This window comes from Nannobrachium achirus (genome assembly GCF_963921795.1).
Source record: "Nannobrachium achirus genome assembly, chromosome: 17".
NCBI classification, from domain to species: domain Eukaryota; kingdom Metazoa; phylum Chordata; class Actinopteri; order Myctophiformes; family Myctophidae; genus Nannobrachium; species Nannobrachium achirus.
This window is the reverse complement of record NC_137824.1, coordinates 43,316,791-43,339,582: the sequence shown is the minus strand read 5'-3', so window position 1 is coordinate 43,339,582 and position 22,792 is coordinate 43,316,791. Positions and strand designations below refer to the sequence as shown.

The following is a 22,792-nucleotide window of genomic DNA, read 5'->3' as shown; positions in this document are numbered from 1 at the left end:
ACACACACACACACACACACACACACACACACACACACACACACACACACACACACACACACACACACACACACACACACACACGACGGCTAATGTATGTTATGCCTGGCCTCTCTACTTCTGCCTCTGCCCAGATGGGTGATGTGAAACATATTACGTAGTGGCATAAGTTGGCACAGAACCAGATGGCACAGAACCAACCAATGGGTGCTGTGAAAGCTTACGTAATGCCATAAAGGTGTCACAAGGGACGGCAGCCGCTGTGTATACAACGACCGGACAAAGAATCTGGAAAGGGGAGAGGACAATCATCATGAGGGCTTCTCCAGACACACACCTGTTGTCCTTGTGCTTGATGCTGTTCTCTTCCTTCACTCCTTTGTCTTCCTCACCGTCCTCTCATTGCGAGTTACAGGCACAGTTTAATCTCAACACAATGTACCAGGCTGGGGACATTATGTTGGGCGGTTTGCTTTTTATCCACCTCTCCTCTGTCTACCCTAAGCTGTCTTTCACCTCCAAGCAGCAAGAGCCCACTTGCTATGGGTGAGATTCTCACTGAGAATCATCAAATGCAATAGCAGAACAAGAGAACAGGGACCTTGATTCTATCTACACAATATAGGATTAGTTGTCGTTGCATATTGTCGCTGTCGGGTGGAAATCGTTCATTTTGTATTTATCATTTTAAAAATGATTTAAACTAGTGAAAACAGACCATCTACAAGCACACAACGCCTCGCGGTGCGAGGCGTTGTGTGCTTACCGCAAGGCGTTGTGTGCTTGTAGATCTGCTGTTTTCACTACTTTTGTGCGACGGCCTTGTATGATGAAGCAGGGCTTTACTTTCCGAAAAAACTTTGAGATACGAGGTTACTGCCCGACAGTGATGATATATCTAAAAAGATAAATGTTGGAAGGTTACTTTGTTATTCTATGTTTTAGATTTAACACTGAAGGGTTCAGGCTGGCCCAGACCATGGCTTTTGCCATTTCCGAGATTAACAGAGACCCCAGCCTGCTACCCAACGTGACTCTGGGATACAGCATCTATGATACCTGTTACTCGCTTGGAGTCGGATTCCGTGCAGCGTTGGCATTGGTCAGCGGGAGAGAGGAGCAGTTTCAATTGGATGAGAGATGTTCTGGCTCTCCTCCAGTGCTTGGAATTGTCGGTCCTGATTCTTCAATAAATTCTATCGCCATCTCTAGAGTATTAGGTTTGTACAGGGTGCCCATGGTGAGTTTCCTATACTTGAATCCCCTTTAACCATGAACCCTTATCTTATTATGATGCATAATGATAAATAATGTGTTTGTAGCTGTAAATAGATCAAATACAAGCTGTAAATAGACCAAAGAACTTACTTACTTGCAGGCAGAGCATATGAGGAGAGAGTGCAGATTTTGAACAGAGTGAGAATGTTTAAGTGAAATGTGTGTTGGAAGTTTGATTCTTTGTCTGGACATGAGAGTAGGAATCTCTCTCCAAGAAAAAGATGTGGGATAAAAGTGATTCTTTTTAAAGAGGAAATTTGCCTGCAGGATTGATTGTTGCTGTCCATCTAACATGATGTTTCGTTTATTTTGTCTTCCTCCTCCCTCGGCAGAGGGAATTTTTCAAAGGAAATGTACAGTAGTATATTGTTGATTTGCTGAACAGGTGTTTTGTGCCTTTTTCAGGTAGCTTACTATGCTGCTTGCTCTTGTCTGAGTGACCAGAACAAGTTCCCATCCTTCTTCAGAACAAACCCAAGTAATGCCTTCCAGGTAAATGTCTACAGACAAGATGCGTTGGTATCAAGTAGTTTGTGCTCCACACACTTTAAATAAACGTCCCTCGTGTGAGTGTTATCATATTGTGTTAGTATTACTGCTAGAGCTTCATTATGGAATATGAGTTGGAGATTTGTGAATTTACCTTAATGAATAGTCCAACCCAGGGGTTCTGGGCCACAGTGGGCCGTGGCACCTTAGAAGGCAGAATACTTTGATCGTATTTGAAATGTATCAATATCACTTCAGTTTAACTACTTAAATGCTCTATAATTAGCAAGACCAGAACAACAAACCTCCTTACCAAAAATAGCAGATCTACAAATTCACAACGCATCACGTTGTGAAGCGTTTTGAGATTGTAGATTGTTGATTTTTGGTGAATGTTCCCAACATAATAGGGATTCTGGGGTGGTTAAATGACAATTATGAAGTTATTTTCAATCTGTTGTGCTTGTGTTGTAAAGGTCCTAGTGACTGTCTCTTATGGGGAAAGATTTACATATTTACTTACTGTACTGTAATTTGACATAAATGTAGCTGGTTGCACACTGCACTGCATTATTTCGTTGCATTTTGGAAATCCGAAATCCGGAGGCCAGGGAGAGAGAGAGGAAAAAGAGGGAGAGAGCAAAGGACTCAGTGGCAACAGTTGCGAAAAAAAATTCAACCCTGGTCCGAAAATAAATACGAAACGGGTGGCAGTGTGCAAACGTGAGTGACATAGTGTGAGGTTGATTCTTTTATTTACGTGATCCGAAATTTGCTCCGATATTCGGCCCAAAAAACGCAGCAGTGTGCAAAGACCTTTACAGTGTAATTCAGGGGTGCTTTGGATGAAAGTTATTTACACGGGTGACCTGAGACAAAAGAGTTTGAGAACCAGAACCTAAGCGCCTACAGTATCCCTCCATTATTTTTATCCTACAGATACGAGCTATGCTCCAGATTCTCAGGCGGTTCGGATGGACCTGGGTAGGCATGGTGATTAGCGATGACGACTATGGCCGCGATGCTGGCCGATCCCTCCAGGCTGAGATGGCCCGGTCGGGCTTCGGTTGTCTGGCTTATTTAGAGGGTGTGCCCTGGGACAACGACCAGGCCAAACTACGGAGCATTGTCACCGTTATAAAGACATCCACGGCTCGCGTGGTCATTGTGTTCACATACGGGAGCTATACGCTTAATCTCATGGAGGAGGTTTGTGTTATTGTGCAACATGTTGATTTAGGGATTCATCGTTCTAAGGCAATTCAACTGCATATTATGTACAGTTAGACCTGCAGACTAACTGCCAACTGCAGAATTGCCATACATATATTGCCATTAGAAATGCAGGCTCACGCCCTAGCTTCCGCCGTAATCTGAAGACTCACCTCTTCAGACTCTACCTTGCCCCTAGCCTCGATGACCATACAGGCTTATGCAAAGGCTAAAATGTCATTTAGATTGCATGCTATATATGCCAGGTCATTGTTGACCCGGCATCCTAAAGTATGTATAGATTCAATGTAGCCTAATGCTGCTGCAGATTATTGATGTCATGTTTTGGTTATTAATAATACATCAGATGAGCACAAAGTCGCTTTACATAACTATAGTAAATAAAATAAAATAAAAACAACTTTATTAAGAGAAGAATTAAAATAGCAGAGAGGGAGAGTAGAGTTACGTGGGGGAAGCAAGTCTAAAGAGGTGGGTTTTGAGGGAGGCTTTGAACACGGCAAGGGTTCTACTGTTTGACTGACAATCTTGGTCTACCAAGTTTTTAGATTACTATGTCCTTGCTTTTGCCTTGCAAACCAGGTTTATTGGAAACATTCAGCCCCATCATGCCAAGTGTCCTTGGTGTGTGTGTGTGTGTGTGTGTGTGTGTGTGTGTGTGTGTGTGTGTGTGTGTGTGTGTGTGTGTGTGTGTGTGTGTGCGCGTGCGTGCGTGCATGCATCATCCAACAGCATACTATTATTATTTTTATATATATCCGCACTGACCGCATATGAAATAATTATTATTTCCCTGACATTAGTTTTCTCAGTCTTGAGATCACAGCAATGCATTGTTTAACAAATTATTGGGACGTATCTCTCTGTCTTTTTTTTTTCTTCTCCCTTTTCAGTGCATCGCTTACCTACAGAGCCGCTCTTAACTGTTCTTTATTTCTAATTTGTTTGAAAATTCAATAAATACAATGTAATATTAAACAGGTGGTAAAGCAGAATGTGACAGGTCTACAATGGATAGCCGCTGCAGGTTGGATGACAGATCAAACTCTTCAGTCTCCTCACATCACATCATACCTGCAAGGTACGCTGGGTGTTGACATCCGTCGTGGGGAGATACCAGGTCTCAGGGACTTCATGTCAAAAATACATCCTGGCAATGAACCAGACAACAGCCATGAAAATACCATAGTGAGTCTTTTGTTTCATTAGTATCCGAGCTGATGCAATTGCTTATTTTATTTATGGGCGCGTTCGGAAATACAGCACTGAGCAAACTGGCCAATACAAACTAATATGTGAGTGTGCTCGTTGTGGGCATTTTCGAACGCACCCTATGCTTAAGTCTCCTTTGTATTTCTTCAGGTGGGACGGTTTACGGAGAACACATTGTATTTATGTATAAGTCTTCATCAGTGTTGATTTCGTCTACCAAAACTACGACGAACACGAATTAAGAACTAAATAAAGCCTAAGCTATGATTACTAAAACTAAATTTGATAATTTTGTCAACAAATAAAAACTAGACTGTTAGGGAGGGACTATATATAGTGGAGAAGAGATCCAGTAGAATTAAAAGACAAGTCATTTTATGTTTAGTTGCGCTCGGGTGTTGCACTCTTTTCAGAGCGCAACACCCAATTCTTGCTTGCATTGTTTCTGAATCCAATGCATGCATTTGTTTTGCACAAAAAACATTCCTTGGGCTAAAAACGGCTACTGTGATGAGTCGTCACTTTTCAGTTTTGTGGGGGCCGTGTTTCGGAAAGGAATGTTTTTCGTGCAAAACAAATGCTTGCATTGGATTCAGAATCTCGGAAAACACCAATAGTTTGACCCCTCACATGCTACTTAAAGCATATATATTTTTTGTATTATTTTACGGTATAGTAAAGTCTATGAGAGCCCAACTTTGATTGCCTCCCACAAGTTTCCAAGACAAATCTGTGATGTCCCTATAGCCAAAAATGTTCCATATGGTATGTTCTAACTGTGTGCCAAATGTCATGCTTCTATCATAAAGTGCACGATTTGTGCACGAAACACTCGAACTATACTGAGGGGATGGAGGGCAGATTTTAGTTGACTATTTTGAAAGTCAATCCCATTTTTAGTTGTTTAAACCTGTCTTCAATGCTGAGCCAACTTGGGCTAGTAGATGGGGCAATGTGATGTTACTCTAGTAAAATGTGTTAGAGAAACATGGGTCATAGGCCCCAGGTAGAGAAGTAGCCGAATCAGTTTGTTTTGGGAGGTTTGGATGCATGCTCTCCCTAGGTCGGAGGTCAGCAACCTGCGGCTCTAGAGCCGCATGCAGCTCTTTAGCGCCACCCTAGTGGCTCCCTGGAGCTTTTTCAAAAATATATGAATATGGAAAAAGATGGGGGCGTGGTGCCAGGCAGGTGGCTGTTGCAAACAAACCGGTGGTTTGTTCCCAAATCTGATTTCTTTATTGTATTTCTATAATTTCATCAATGCAACAAAAGATAATACATTAATATTGTAATGGAAGTTAAACTTAAAGCACCATCGTACAGCAGAGTAGTCACGTGGTGTGCAGGCGTGTCGTTGCCAGGATTTTATCTGAAGCAAACACGGAAGTCAAAGTTCCTATGATTGGCCGCTAGTTGCGCTGTTTTCCCCCCGCGAGGTACCAAAAATAATTACTCTCCATTGGATCCCATTCATTTTCCCCTTTGATTTTCTAACCTTAATACACATTCTCATACATACTTTATGGTTCCTGTCGCTAGTGAAAACCTGCCTTTCAACCACCATGATATGCGTTTTGTGCAAATATGTTCCCATTAATGTTAAAATTGATGATAAAGTTGCGGGGGGGCGTGGCCAACTAAACTGATCTGAGGTCAGCTTGCTGTGTTCTTATCAACTTGTATGCTACACCAGTTGACACGTACTGCACAAGCCAGACTGTGCTGATTGCCTATGTCAAATGACCAGTCAAATCAGGGTCAACGAGTCATAGTTATTAACCTAACACAGCCTAGGATAGCTGACAATAATATGCGACGACACATCACATTGTTAAAGACGCATGATCACGCATCGCGACCATTTCTCGTCTAATGCAAGCAGTTGGAGCCTTACATCGTGGATTTTAATGTGTTGCTGTTGTCCTCTCCAATTGAACAGTCAAAGGTAGTAGAAGATCTCTAAGTTATTAATCCAGTGGGAGCAATGGTTTCCAAGAGGTTTTAGCAACCTTTTTCAGGCAGCGAGCGGCATGAGTGTGTGGAGAGGGGAGGGGGGAGCAGCATGGAGAGCAGACTGCGTCGGAGGGACGGAAAACCTTTGATCTACAAGCCCACAGCACGTTGCATCCGCAACACTTTGTGGGCTTGCAAATTGGCGGAGGGGTGTGTCTTGTGAGCCTGTGTATGTGTTTGAGCGAATGAGCACATACACACACCCGCGCACACACAAACACACATCACACACAGCCAGTCCGATACAACTGTGCGGAGATTTCTCAGAAATCCGGACCGCGGTCCGCCTATTGAGGACCCCTGGCATAGACTGAGAAAGACCCGCCCTTCACATTTTCTTCTTCATGTGCTGTATTTCGGGAGGCTCCACACCACATTCTCCCATGTGTCCCTGCGGTTCCACATGACCGTTGGCAGCCAATAGCTTTCCTTATGATTCCTGGGGTACCATTCAAACAATGATGGCGACACCCATACAAGGGAGAAAAAAAAACTCATTTTCGCTGCATAGAAAGCAATGGCGTTGCGCCGTCCATATTTTTCTACAGTCTATGGTGGTGTGTCATTCTCTCCAGCAGGGAAAATAAACATTTAATCATGAATGCTCATGAATGCTCATGGGGCACGGTGGTGCAGTGGTTAGCACTTCGCCTCACAGCCAGAAGGTCCTGGGTTCGATTACCGCCGGGGGAAGCTGTGGGCGCTCGTGGGCGTGTTCCTCCACCCGCGTCATCAGCACCCACACCCTAGGTGGGGTTGGCGACAGGGCCTTTCTGTGGTGAGTTTGCATGTTCTCCCCTAGTCTCCTTGGGCATAGGCCCTCACACAAAAACATGCAGTAGTCCTGGTTTCTATACTACCTCCCCCTAGCCAGCCGGGTGCTCCCCAATGTCCCCTGGCGCGGCAGGGGGAGAGCGGAAACCAGGACTACAGGTTAGGTAGTCACCGGGTGAGAAAAATGCGTTGCAAAACCGTGGGATAAAAAAATATATATAAAAAAAAAGAATGCTCATTCTGTATTATTTTGTAGCCTACTTAGTCATTTTGATAGTAGGCTAATATAGCTAATATAAACACTTACAGCATGTGTTGCCTTCATTATAAGGCTTATAAGGCTTTTAATTTTTTGCGGCTCCAGACAGATTAGTTTTTTTGGTCCAATATGGCTCTTTCAACATTTTGGGTTGCCGACCCCTGCCCTAGGTCGTCCTCAGACGAGCCCTCCATCGTCGCTTCCATACATCTGGCCAGCTTGTTGGCACTTTGCGCTCCTGCGTCTTTCTTGAGTACATCCACATATGTTAGTGTGGGACTTCCTTGTGACCAGTGCCCATGTGTTGGCTCCCACAGCACCAGTTTGCTGGCTGGCAGCTCCTGGTGTCTTTGGCAGTGTCCTGCAAGCCTCATTCTCCTGGCTGCTATTTTATCGCTCACCCTTAATATTCAAGTATACAGATTCTTGTTGATAACACGTGTACTCTTGCTACTAAGTGTAAAATCAGGCATTACGTCGCTATCAAGGCCTGCTAAAATAATATTTTGCAGACAAAATAAACAATAGATTTTATCTACAAAAATATGATATTTAGTTGACTAAAACTAGACCAAAACTAACAATTTCAGATGACTAAAATCTGACAAAAACTAAATTAAATCTTATTCAAAAGACTATGACTAAAACTAAATACAAAATTCCTGACAAACTCAAAACCGGTCTGCAATGTGTCTCTTCAGGTGAGGCAGTTCTGGGAGCACACTTTCCGGTGTAACTTTGCCCCCCTTCCATCAGAGTGGGTGGATGCTGGTGGAGGCGTGTGTACGGGACGAGAGGACCTGCAAGCAGCAGGAACCACACTGTTGGATGTGTCTGAACTCAGGCCAGAGTATAACATATACAAGGCTGTGTATGCTCTGGCCCACGCCCTGCATGACATGTTGCAGTGTGTGCCAGGAAGAGGGCCCTTCACCGGGCACAGCTGTGCCAGTGTGCAGACCATACAGCCATGGCAGGTGTGACATGCATTCACAGGTCACCTGTTAAAGGACGACTTCACCACTTTTCAACCTATTTTCATATAATTGGTCCTCACTAATGTTCAAGATGAAATAGCATAATTTGATTTCTACTCGGTCGGTGTGTCTAGGAGAGCTGTGGGCAGTTCAGAAACCCGTCTACACTCCCCTTCCCTCAATGATCATATATGAAGCTAGATAGCATTTTTAGGTTTTAGAAACTTTGTTTTACTGATTAGGTGCATGGTCTACCTATGTTATTGTTTTTCTAGTTTGATATTCCTATGCAGTGTTATTGTTGATGTACTGACATACTGACATAAAAACGGATGGATGATTTAATGTCCCATTCATGGACTTATATAATCATAGTATACATGTGTCAGTCATTGCAGTTTGCCACTACATTACTGCAGTAAGTGTGAGGACCTTTTGTAATGCAAAAACAAAATGGCTAAAAAACAAATAAATGAATAATCATGCCACAGACCCAATCTTGGCATGCATCTATGTCGAGCTCAAGTACCCCCCACATCCCACTCCAGCCTTCAGGCACAGATGGCTGAGAATGTGTATTACGTTTATTGCAAGCTCTTGATCTTAATGGTACTCATCATTTCTAGCTAGTACATTACCTGGAAAAGATCAGCTTCACCACGTCGCATGGCGATCATGTATCGTTTGATGGAAACGGTGATCCTGGTGAACCAATCTATGACGTCGTTAACTGGGCGTGGCTCCCTGACGGAAGCACAAAGGTTCACAATGTAGGCGTGGTCAAGGGATCAGCCTCTGCAGGCGAAGAGCTCATCCTCGACGAAGACAGGATTTTCTGGAACTTTGAATCCGCAAAAGTAACTTTAATCTTCATTTCTAAAATAACTAGTGTTGGTCTCGTGATAGGAATGCAATTTAGTTTAGACTGAGAGTTGATCATTGTTACTTTAATCTGCAGCCTCCCCGGTCAGTGTGCAGTGAGAGCTGTTCCCCTGGGACCCGTCTGGCCAGAAGGAAAGGGGAACCTGTCTGCTGCTTTGACTGCATCGCTTGTTCCGAGGGAGAGATCAGTAATGAGACTGGTAACTTTACATTATGTATATATGTACAGTAGATTTAGAACAATACCGTACATATCTGTCCCTTTGATCTCACCCTCTTTGTCAGACTCTACAGAGTGCACCAGCTGTCCAGAGGACTTCTGGTCCAGCCCCCAGCGGGACCACTGTGTCCCCAAGAGCGTGGAGTTCCTCTCCTACCACGAGGCCCTGGGCATCTCCTTGACAACCATCGCGTTGCTGGGCACGCTCACCTGCGCCGTCGTCCTGGGCATCTTCATCCGCCACAGAAGCACGCCCATAGTGCGCGCCAACAACTCGGAACTCAGCTTCCTCCTCATCCTGTCGCTCAAACTGTGCTTCATGTGCTCCCTGCTGTTCATCGGCCGCCCGAGTCGCTGGACGTGTCAGCTGAGGCACGCCGCGTTCGGTATTAGCTTCGTCTTGTGTGCCTCTTGTATCTTGGTAAAGACTATGGTGGTTTTGGCCGTGTTCAAGTCCTCCAAGCCTGGGAGTGCAGACATTATGAAGTGGTTCGGCGCCATACAGCAGAGAGGAACCGTCGTTGTTCTTACTTTCGTCCAGGCAGTTATCTGCGTCGTCTGGCTGGTGTCTGCCTCACCGACTCCTCATAAAAACACACAAGACCACAGTGATAAGTAGGCCTGGGGCGGTATCGACATTTTGTTACCGCGATTACCGTCTTCCCATTTACCGTCGGTACTGCGGTAATTACCGCACCCCCGTATCTATTAATTAAGGTTCGGCGATAAGCCAAAATATTGAAATCATCTTCCCAAAAGTCGCCTCTCGAGTCTCCACAGCCTGACTGCCCGAGTTATACTTCTCCGTACAGCACAGCGGGTATGGCTTTGAAAGGAGCAGATCTACAAGCTCACAACACATCGCATCCGCGACGCGTTCTGAGCTTTTAGATCTGCACTGTCGGGTTACCATAGTAACGTAGGCTAGCTACTTAGCTTTTCAGACACAAACAGCTGTGTGAACAAACCAGAAGAGGACGGGTAGTCAGATCATGTACAGTGATTCTGTAAACTCACGTCACGTCACGTCACGTCTCAACTCTCAAATCGCAGTGATTGAGTGCTGCTATATACAGGTTTTAGTTACAAGACTTGACAGAAAAGGTTATAAAATCTCCGACGCGCCGCCGGGCACAACGTGCGACGGAGTGGAAAAAGTAAAACAGTTTCGGTTTTAGTCCACGCGGCCCGCGCTCCGCCAGTAATCCGTATGAATAAAAAAAGATATGCCACAACACAAGGTATGTATTAACATCCTTGTGTCGTGTGGATTACAAAGAAAGTTTACGCTGCTCTGTACTCCTCTACGCAGGCTCCCCTGTGTAGGTCTGACTGTCTGTGTCTCTGAGAGTGAGAGTGACGTATTGGCTTCCAAACTGTGGTACACGGCCCAGAGCAGAGCGGCATGGAGCGCATGCGGTCCTCGCTTCTCCCCTGTTTTAAAACTCGCTGGTTTTCCAATAAAAAATAGACTTTTTTTTGTCTTTTTTTACCGCGGTAAGCACACTGACACCGCGGTAGACCTCGGTTTACCGCGGTACGGCGGTACGGCGGTTACCGTGTCCAACCCTAGTGATAAGATAGTCTATGAGTGTGCGGTGGGATCAGCGGTTGGTTTCGCAGTGCTGCTGAGTTATATCGGTTTGCTGGCACTGCTCAGTTTTGTTCTCGCGTTCATGGCGAGGAATCTTCCGGACAACTTCAACGAAGCCAAGTTGATCACTTTCAGCATGTTGATCTTCTGCGCAGTGTGGATAGCCTTCATCCCGGCATATGTCAGCTCTCCGGGCAAATATGCAGATGTAGTGGAGGTGTTTGCTATCTTAGCGTCTAGTTCTGGCCTATTGGTGGCACTGTTTGGCCCAAAGTGTTATAACATCCTGCTAAGACCTGAGAGAAACACTAAGAAGTCCATCATGGGCCGAGGGACCGCCAAGACTTAGTAGAACTATAGAGCTATGACCAAACAGAAAAGCCATTAGGACCCACATTCAGGGGAAATTTGTGATGTTCCAGAAAAATGCATATCAAGCTCAGCATCTAATAGGTCATATTTTTGTCTTCATGACAAAATACAGCCCAAACATTTCAGTGCTGAGTAGAGCACTTAACATCTGTGCAACAAGAAGATAGTCAATGTTATATGAATATTTTAGCATTTTAAATGTCATCCGTGCTTCCTAGAAGAATCAGCCGTACTTCATCCCTTGGGTGAAGTACAGCAACGTGCAAAAACAGCTGCAGCTCTTGCAACAACTAGAGACGACTACATTTATGACAACAGACGGTTTAATTGACGACAACGTGGCGCAACACTGCGCGCAGTGCAAACTGTATACTGTACAGTTCTGTTCTGTATGCGACTTTAGCCAGCAGCATTAGAAGAATTACTCACATGCTGGCTGAAGGACGAAAGAGAACACACTTTTTGTTCCATATGCCTACATTGTCTTGATTTCAGAGAGCATGGTAAATATGAAAATGTTCCCCAAATATTCCATTATGCCTATGTTGTTTATAATATACATTTATTTTGTAAACTGCCTTTGTATCTCTGTACATTATCAGTTTATATTACCAATGGCACGGTTGGGCCCCAAATGACTTGGATACTCGGACCACAGCGCAACTGTGTTTGGCTGCATGCGTCGCGGTTGTTACGCCGCTGTCACTGATTTCATGGTGCTTTTAGTGATGTAAATCACTAAAAGCACCATGAAATCGAAGAGAGATGTAACGAGTGACAGAGAGAGAGAGGTGGATGAAGAAACAACTAGTAATGACTAAAATACAAGGCAATAAATGTGATCACAAACAGGCCTCTATGCATTTAAGCCCTTACAGCTGTACACCTAGCCAAATTAACCAATCTAGTTGTAGAGGAAACAGGAAAAGGCGACCTAAAACAAAGTCGACCCAAACTCGTTTCCCAACGGGTCTGTGGCCTTAAGCTCGATGCAGAATAGACAAAAATCTAATCTTTGCTTCTGGGGGTCCCTGGAACAAAATATTTTGCGATGGGGGTCTGTGGCCAAATACATATCATTATGGGGGTCCTTGACATGACAACGTTTGAGAAACAATGATAGCAACATACGTTTTTTCAGGAAAACTGTTAGGATTTAGAAGACATTTTTAGAATGTGCCTATGGACCCCCAAAATGTGTTTTTGGTCGCAGACCCCCATCTCAAAATATTTTGTTCTACGGATGGACACCTATCACAAAATATTTTGTTCCAGGGATCAGAGAAGCAAAGATTAGATTTCGGTCTATTCTGCATCTAGCTTAAGGCCACAGACCCGTTGGGAAACGAGTTTGGGTCGACTTTGTTTTAGGTCGACCTTTCATGTATTTGTAGTAGATAGGCTACGTCTGCAGACTGTGTGGTCAGTAGTGTGACAAGATATGCAGGTAAGTGAGACGAACTTCTGAGACAAAAACACTGTTTTTATTGTGCGGCCCGCATTGCCAAAAAGACTATTCAGTTTCCACAACAATTATGCTGCAAGAGGGAGTGATTTGTTGGCGTATTTGGTCCAAACAAACCCACAGTGTCCTGTGAGGTCAACCCAAAAACAAGGTGTGTTTTTACATGAAGGCAGCTTGAGAGCATCATGGAGGATGGATTTCTCCATGCAGGAGGAAGTGCTGTGAAGTGTTTAGAGTCCAGTGTTAATGGATGGAAGTGAACCACTGATTATATGACATATGACACACTGAGCCCTTATCACCCTGCTTATTGGGAGACCTGAGTGTGTGTGTGCGTGCGACGTGCGTGCGTGCGTGTGTGTGAGATCATTAGTTTCACCATTTAGAATTCATTAGGAGGAGAAGTGTGGGAGGCTCCTATGCCACCTTGCCTTGAATAATTACTTCTTATAGTGCGTGTGCGTGCGTGCGTGCGTGCGTGCGTGTGTGTGTGTCAGCCATGAACTCTCTCTCTCTCACACACACACGCACACACGCACACATGCACACATGCACAAACACACCCAAGCACACACACACAGTGTGCAAAGTACCTCATTAGGCCAGTTGGGTGAAGAAGGTCCAGTCAGCTGCATCATAAGATGGAAAGCAGAGGGGGAGAGAGAGAGAGAGACACAGAGAGATATAGATATAGATAGAGAGAGATAGATAGATAAAGTGTCAAATCACAACAAGTTGTATTGTATGTAGAGCAGAGACCGACATTGTCCCACCCCGAACAAACACTGTTTAACGCCCCCTTAACTGGAAGAAACGTCAGGTATTATTAGACTCAGGCTCTAGGGTGGGCGTCCGCTAGGGTCTACAATAGAGTTCAATGGACGATGAGTGACGTTTGTGACGTAATTACGTCTCGACGTAAGTAAAATTGGCAAACTTTTGTTTGCCAATTTCCCCCACAATGCTGCTTCTTCCAGGTGCATCAAAACGCCACTAAGCAATATGCATTGAAATGAATAGCTGGGGGCAGGGCTATCCGCTCTCTATATTATATAACTCTATGGCGGCCATCACTGGAAAAAAAAAACATGGCAGATGCTACTGAATTAATTAATACATGGCAGTCAATGATGAAAACCATGAGCCTATTCAGTGAGACAGTCAAAGTTGAGAGACCCCCCCCCCCCCCATCAGCCTAACACACAGCAATGCTGTGTGTACAATAATCACAAGAGACCGACTCTCCTCGCTATACTCCTACCCACCTATGAGCACAACATTTCAGGAAATTGGGGGCAGAACTGGGAGAGAGAGCTTATGATGGCCGTATCTATCTCCCCCAGGCAGAGAAGGTCTTCACACCTCCAGACCGTTGTGTGTCAAGTTAATGGGATCATTTGCATTTCACTGTCAGCTCAGAACCTGGCAAAGAGATTTCTCCCCTCTAGCGTTAAAGGAGTCATCCAGACCAAAACACATATAGGGTTAAATCTGCCTTTTATCATACCCCTTCATACCTGCTTTAGTCGATTTTTTTTCATAGCTGCCCCTGTTGCTAGATTTCAGCTGCCCCTGTTGCTAGATTTCGCTGGCTCTCTCATAACTAACACAGTGGATTGTCCTTAGGCTAGTGCGGTTATTTCTTTAGCTTCAAAGTTAGTATTTCTTTATTTGATTGCGTCCTGAGACCAACCACACCGCTGTTTTGACCTCAAAGGCACCCTTACTTGTCAAACAGACCCCTCCCTCCCCTCCCTTTCTAGCCTCTCCTCTCCCTGCTCTGGTGCAGAGCAGAAGCCGTTTGACAAGTAAGGGTGCCCCGTGCCTGTGAGGTCAAAACAGCGGTTTGGTTGGTCTCAGGACGTTGTGTAAACACAATCCAATAAAAAAATACTAACTTTGAAGCTAAAGAAATAACCGCACTAGCCTAAGGACAATCCACTGTGTTAGTTATGAGAGAGCCAGCGAAATCTAGCAACAGGGGAAGCCGAAATCTAGCAACAGGGGCAGCTATGAAAAAAATCGACTAAAGCAGGTATGAAGGGGTATGATAAAAGGCAGATTTAACCCTATATGTGTTTTGGTCTGGATGACTCCTTTAAGTTGATATTAGCCTCGCGTGGACAGACTGTTGCCTCCCTCTATTTTCAAATGCTCTTCCGTCATTGTGACGGTTCACTGTATGATATGTTATATGGTTATGTCGCTCTTATGTTCTGGTTATGGTTTGTAATATTCTTTGTATTAATTTCCTTTTCTCCTTGCTTCCCTCAGAACTTGGGGAGCAGTACATTGACATTAAACAGATTGGTGTGCACCTGGGCTCGGGTGTACATGCCCTATATAAACCTGCCTCCCCAGTCCTCTTTGGCTGTTTTTCGACCGGCAAAGAACCGTTTCGGGTTCTTTCTCCCGCCTATGGGATGAACCAGAGGTGAGCTTTCCACCGAGAACCGAGTTGGTTCCGAACCATAAAAGTTGGTTCGGAACAGGAACCACGAAATCCTTGGTTTTTCCAGTGAACCACCATCTGAACTGAGGGACAATAGCTCTGGTTCAATCTGGTGGAACTGAGGGACAATAGCTCTGGTTCAATCTGGTGGAAACGCAAGCCAGCGGTCGTTTCGCAAGAACTAACCAAGGTTCCAAGAAAGTTGAACCGCACTGGTTCTTGAACCAAGGTTCTTTTGGTGGAAAAGGCCCCTTTGAGTTCTTTCCTCCTTTAGCTCCTCTTCCACCATGCTCCTACTTTTTTTCTATTTCCACACAACTCCTCTAAGTTATATTAATGACAGTTCAATATTGAAAATGGGTGGTTTTCCCATTTAAGGGTGAGAAGTGACCGCAGGGCGCAGGGAAAACAACAGACTTAAAACAATCACACACACACACACACACACACACACACACACACACACACACACACACACACACACACACACACACACACACACACACACACACACACACACACACACACACACACACACACACACACACACACACACACACATATAGAGACTAGGGCACATGAAAGGCAAAGGAGGTGTAGTTCCAGACTTAACAGTATATAGCATTCTGAGATTGTGGAATAGTTGCCTGGCTATAATGCGAGACTAAGTCTATATACAGTAGGCTATATGGTTGTAAGGACATGTGACAGTGGTTTCTCTTTGAGTCATTGATGTCTGCTGTTTCTCCATGAACTCACAACCCAATTTTGACCCAGGATTGATGACTGCAGGACAGATTGCTGTTTGGCAGCAGTTGGACTAGCAGCTGAGCTACTTTAGTCCAAGACTGAAGGCTGTTTCATTGTCAAGAGACAAGTGTGTTTCCTGACACTGGCTGAACAAGTCAGAACCGGGCCGGTAAGCAATGATCGGGCCCCCCAACCACCGCCGCCGCCAGGGGGGGGCCCCTGGTAATGGTCTTTGTATACAGTGGTGTCAGGTGGTCTTTAAAGGCAGAACTACTACACAGACCTCTACTGTCTGAATTCTGAATGGCTTCATCCAATTGTCTGAGGTGCGGTCCTTATGAATATAATTGTAGGTGAATCCGCAAACAGCGGTGCTCAAACTATGGGTCACGACCCAACGTGGGGTCTTGGGGAGTTGCCATTGGGGTCACCAATTGGCTACCAAAAAATAAGAAACATACATTTATCAAGAAACACACACACACACACGCAAACACAAAGGTCTGCCTCCTTCACAGAGCGAGTGTAGCAACAACAGCAGACAAGATGACACAGAGAGACACACAATGCTGAGGCACACAGGAGTTGATTTAGCTCAGCGGTTCATTTACTCGGGAGCGAGTGGGTCTATCGGATCCATGATGTGGTTACATCTGTACCCAAGCACACAACGCCTCGCGGTGTGGTTGTAGATTGGCTGTTTTCACTAGTTTAAATCGTTTTTAAAATACAAGGTTTTCACCCGACAACGTCAATACTTTAGCTAAATGCACGTGTGTGCAGACTGCAGAACCACCCCAATAGCTTTGTTATGTTAGCGTTTTACTGCTCGCCGTGGGGAGGGGGGGGGGGGGGGGGAATATGTTCCCTCATAATATGGGGTTGTGGTATGAAAAAGTTTGAGAACCCTCCCCAGGCCATTCGGCCATTCGGCCAGAGCTGGTGTTTTGGATGCCTGAATACACACATCCACACTACCACTGTCAGCAACAAGTGGAAATGATTAAAAAAAAAGAAAAAACACCCACACTTCTCTCTTTTTGGTGCTTTGTGGCAGCTTTATAGTACCACGCATTCACAGACCTGGCATATTTAATACAGTGGTTTTGTTGAGTTCTGGAGACGGTGTTGCCATTCTCAGTGGTTTCATGTGGGCACACACATTTCTTGAGACGATTCTGTGTGTACGGTACACGTTTCGAAAACGACTTAATGAATCATCTTGTGTAGGCTAAAGCCTGAATCGCACGCACGCACGCACGCACGCACAGACCTTGCGGCTGAATTAAACTGACAGCTCAGTCTCTCTCTGAGTCAACAAATGGACACATATCTGCTCTCTCTCTCTCTCTCTCAAACACACGTCACACACACACACACACACACACACACACACACACACACACACACACACACACACACACACACACACACACACACACACACACACACACACACACACACACACACACACACACACACACACACACACACACACACACACACACACACACACACACACACACACACTTTCTCTCACCTCCACCTCCCTCCTGCTTTCTCACATTCTACCCAATGTTTTTGAAAAATGTGAATGTGCGTGCGTGGTTGATCAGTAGGTTGCCTTGAACAGATGATGTTTTAAATCATTTATCTACTAGCTCACCGCGTGTCACAGAAGCTGTATCGGCTATTCATGTCATACTGCTCGTACAATAAATGAAAAGGGCTTCAGATTTTAACATGTGAGCGTGTGCATGCACATGTGTATATGGATCTCATCTTTTGTCAGATGTAAGAACGGGGCTCCAAGGAAGAAAACACAACCCCTGCTGTAATCCCCTTAATTTCTCTTGGATTCTGAGATGATGCAGTAATACATGGGACTACACTGTCCTCTGCTGGTCACAGGAGCACATTGTCAGAAAATAATGTTTCTAGTCTGCACTTTTCAAATGTTGTTGCTGCTCAATTTGCTCATCCTTTAATTTGGACCATCATTTAAGCGAACTTTTCAATATTGTTGTTACCACCACATTTTTACAATGTTCTGAAGAACAAACTAAAAATTTGGTTGTTTTTTATTATTGTTTAAAGATACCTTTAAGAACATACATAAGACATTTTGTAAAGGGACATACATCATCATGTTTGTTTAATTTTGTGACCACCGACCTGGGGCTAGCTGAGCCACAGGACAACTTTTTCATTGCCCTTTCTCATAGATGCATACTCATAGTTTCAATTGACTGAGGACATGTATCCTGAAATAAGGGTAGACAGCACTTATATTTCACTTCTGTCTCTTCTGCCTCGTCTCAAGTACAAAGTGGCTCATCTTGCCTCGATCTTCAGCATAAATGGAGTTAGGTTCGGGAGGTTGGACCAGGGAGAAGACAACCAAACACAACTTTAACCGGCAACTCACTCCATGCCACCCGGTGCATTTCTATATCCTATCTAAAGCTATCTATAGTTTTTCAATACGCTTTTTCAATGTTAATGGCAGTAAACGACATTTCAAAAATGTTGGTTGATATCTACTAAAACATATACTGCATTTTTCCTAAATATTGTTTTTAATCATTATTACAAAACATGTTCAAAGCATTCCCAAAAAACATTGTTTTTCATGAATTATATAATTAATTCAATGATTAGTAAAAGTAATTTCAGAAAAATCCCAAAGAAATCCCATAAAGTAGAAAACAAATATTAATAATAGTACAGTTCACATACAGGAAAAGCATAACCACAAAGAGGCCTCTGCCTACGTCAGCAGACATTTCAACCTGTCAATACATTTCCTTCTTTAACCAAACCAAATGATAATATAATTGTAAGCCTATATCCTAAAGTGATTCTATTACATTTCACTATGTTCAACACCTTCTCTCGTACATTTATATTGAACAAACCTAAAAGGACATGAACAAGACCAACACCTCAAAAAGAACAGATTAAAAGTATAAACTGTCAGACTCCGTCAAATTGTTTGACAAAACATATCCACCATTACAGACAGTAGCAAACAAAAGTTAAACAGCAGGTTATAAAACAAACATTTTTAAAATGTTCCTTTTTCCTCTTTCTTTTTTATGGAACACAAGACCAGAGCAGTATAATGATTGTCCATCTTAATCCCAACCAGCCCATGTCAGTCCCATCCGAACACATTTCAAGCCAAGGCAAAAGTCTCTTCCCTTTCTTCTCTTGTCCACTGTCCATCATAATCATGACAAAAGACCCATGCCCGTCTATCACAGGCCTAGGTCTCACAGCGCTATCCCAGGCCACTTCCTGTGACCGTATGAGAGCCACAATGACCGGGCCTCGCTGCCGCCGCCGCGCCCCACCTAGAGGCGGAGGACGCAAAGTGCTAAACTAAACTAAAGATCCTTGTGATCTGATCGTCTGACGGCCGGGCCCCGTGGTTCGCGGGCCTATATGCGGCCGCTTACCCAGCTTAACCGGACGCTCCGCCCCTGCACGAGGACCAGGCTAACAGACACTGACTACCTCTCCACAGCCTGCGGTTGCAGTTTCATGTCCTAACCAGGACACCGTTTCTCACTGTTATGGCCCGGCCTAAGGGAGCCTAAGCCGCAACAAAAAAGTGGACTCCCTCCTCCCCAGTCCCCAAACAGCCAGGCCACACAGGTTTTAAATCCCAACCCTTAGGGCTTTATTGTAATAAGTTAAGATAAAAGTCAGTCATTAAGTTACATGTTACCTCAGGGTGGGAGCCTAAGAGCATAAATAGCCTATAAGAATAAACCTATCAAACAAAAGAAAACCCATAATATACACACATCTTACCGAAGACGTAACCAAAACAGAGGACAAACTAATATCAAAAGGAGCAATGGAGCTCCTTTTTTGCTCCACGTAATGGAGCAGCAGATCTGGGACATTTGCAATGCCATCATGGGTCGGATAGGAAGAGTTCATCATTGTGGTCGGGCAGAACCCCTTACATACAATGAAAGGAAGGTCTGGAGTGTTCATAGTTGGTGGACGTACTGCTCCCGAAACCGGTATTATGGGATCTGAATAGACTCCCACAGTCATTCGGTATCTGGCCTTGGCCCCCTTGGGTCACGGCAGGAGAGACTCAATCTGTAAAGTTGTGTTAATGTTCCAAGTAAAATAAAAAAAGAGTCTAGCCACACACTTGTTGCTGCCGATGCATATATTTATTAGGACACAGAAAAAAGGAACCAAACTTTCGGACAGACAAGCTGCCTTCTTCAGGGTTATGTACAAACAATGGTCAAGGAGACAATAAATACCCGGATGGCACCCATAGCCGATCTGCGGGGAGTGACACTCAATCAGACTGTGCACTCATGGAAAAGTACTGGGTTGAGAAGGAGCACATGCACACACAGGCGAAAACCTGAATTACATCAATACATAATACATAATAAATGTCTAATTTGATCAAAATCAAGCATGTTGACCTGCTTTTATTCCATCAGTCTATAGTAGCTTAATGACTAGTATAGTAGTATTAAAATGTATTTTTTTATGTCCAAGTTATTTGTATTTAGGTTCAAAAAGTTAACATGAGTATAGAACTAAAGTGTTTGAAATTAAATCAAAATGTTACATTTCAGGATTCCAATTAAAAAATAACAAAATAATTCAGGATTCCAATTCAAAAGAAGCAAAATTAGCAGATCTATAAGCTCAAAACGCATCGCTACGTGATGCGTTTTGAGATTGTAAATCTGCTATTTTTGCTTCTTTTGTATGAGAATGACAAAGTTCACGTAGGCTAGCATTATGCAATGTGGCCCTCTGGAGTGAAGGTGGAAATATAGCTGCCCTCTCCATCATCAAAGTTGCCCACCCCTGAACTAGGGTTTTTTGATTAATCGATGTTTCACTTTAATTAGGGTAATTCTTATTAATTGGAGCCTTGCACGGGGCAAAAAGTACACAGTCCGGTCCTCCTAAAGCAGGACGATAAGGTCCGACACCAAATTAATGTAATTTCTCTCATGTGTCATTTCTTTGATGCTTATGCAGCGCACGTCAGCACTATGTGCGCTCACTCGCATCTCGTGCTGGTACAGGCAGCAAACAGAACAAACGCTGCTGAGCTGGTACTTGTTGTAGTTTGAAAGAAGCTTATTAATTCTGTGTTACCCACCTACTGTAGTCCTACTGTCACTGTGTTAATTTTGTGTTTACAATCAATCAACATCTTCGTGCAGCATCTCCGTGAAGGGGCGGCCTTAGCTATGTTTCACCAGTTTCACCAGCCTCCAAGAGCTGGCCAGCAAGCCTTAATTGTTCAACTTGCAACTTGTCACTGCAAGTGCCTCTGTTGCCACGGCAAGCTGTTTTGTCACTCACTATTGCTAATGAAACACTAAGTTAATAGTCTAGTAGATAGAAGCCCTTTCCATGCACCCCCCAGAAATATATTTCTAATCAGTGTTTCCTTATTGGAAGAAATGTGCTGAAAATGATGAGCTATGTTAAAAAGTTGTCAAAATGTCCCTACTATCCCAACACCCCCCTTTTGTATATTTCTCTGGTGAAATTGGATAAAGCCAAATATGAATTCACTAAAATTACATAAATAGACATGGAAGTCTGAAATTGGGCATGGAGTATCCTGACACATATAGGGGTAAGTAAGAGAATAGGATTTTGAGGTGTGCTACTATTGTATTTGTAAATATGAACAGCATCATCCCCAGAAACACCCAAAAATATACTGTCTGATTGACAAACAACAACAAGGATGATTAATTTCCAGCACTTTATGGTGAATATCACTGCCTCATTTGTCTTTAGAAAACGTCCCCCATCCCTAAGCTTCAATCTGAGCCCAAGATGACCTTTCTATCTTGAGAATTACTCTTTCTGTAACCAAAGTTCCACACTATACCTCAAATCAGAGAAAATTGGATATTTAGTCAGTAGCTTTCCAGAAGCCCTAGAAGTATCATGCAACCTCCAAATATATATATTTGTAATCAATGTTTCCATATTGGAAAAAATATGCTGAAAATGATGAGTTATGTTAAAAAGTTGTCAAGATGTCCCGAAATTAGTGCCGCCATTATATTGAAAAGTCAACTGTCACTATGTCTCAGCCAATATTGCACTAAAATGAAACATTTCCACCAAGTAAGAGATACTGTATAACTTTACAAATAAGGTGTCTAGACAGATGCAGAGTGTTTTAAGCTACTGTATGTAGTTACACACATGCGCGTGTACACACACACACACACACACACACACACACACACACACACACACACACACACACACACACACACACACACACACACACACACACACACACACACACACACACAGATAACTCATTTACATCAAATATCTAAATATTGAATCAAGCAAATTAAAAACTGATCAGGGTGTTCATAAAAGCCTGATTAGACGATAAAATGACCAAAAGTGTTGTTGAAAGTACACTCAGCTTTTGGCCTTGTGTCACAGCCGATCAGTGGACCAAGGTACAGCAACACCATATCATACTGTGTATTGTCGTTTAAATGGCCTGTCTTGGTTTAAAAAAAAACATGCACCACCACAAGGTGTTTAAAAGGCCTGTCTTGGTTTAAAGCCCACTCACCACGACAAGGCGCAGGCCGAGAGTGGGGGACACAGGACAGAACACATGGGGAGGGGTGACAAGAAAAGACAAACTCTGACGAGACAACATGAAACAGATAATATAAATATAGATGTTTATACAACATGGTTACAATAAGATAAATATTTAAAATGTATCATATTTACACATATCCATCCAAACATTCATGTACATGAGTTTTC

At 43.7% G+C, this 22,792-nt stretch overlaps 1 protein-coding gene across 1 annotated transcript; it reads left to right on the top strand.

Annotated features, from left to right (window-relative positions):
• Positions 1–436: 436 nt before the first annotated feature.
• On the top strand, positions 437–11,280 carry LOC308302497 (extracellular calcium-sensing receptor-like; the record flags this gene model as incomplete). Its single annotated transcript, XM_080746752.1, has 9 exons — positions 437–546; positions 946–1,102; positions 1,684–1,770; positions 2,707–2,976; positions 7,960–8,235; positions 8,862–9,092; positions 9,194–9,317; positions 9,403–9,952; positions 10,911–11,280. 9 exons carry the CDS (start codon positions 437–439, stop codon positions 11,278–11,280), a joined length of 2,175 nt encoding a protein of 724 aa, XP_080602878.1.
• Positions 11,281–22,792: the final 11,512 nt, after the last annotated feature.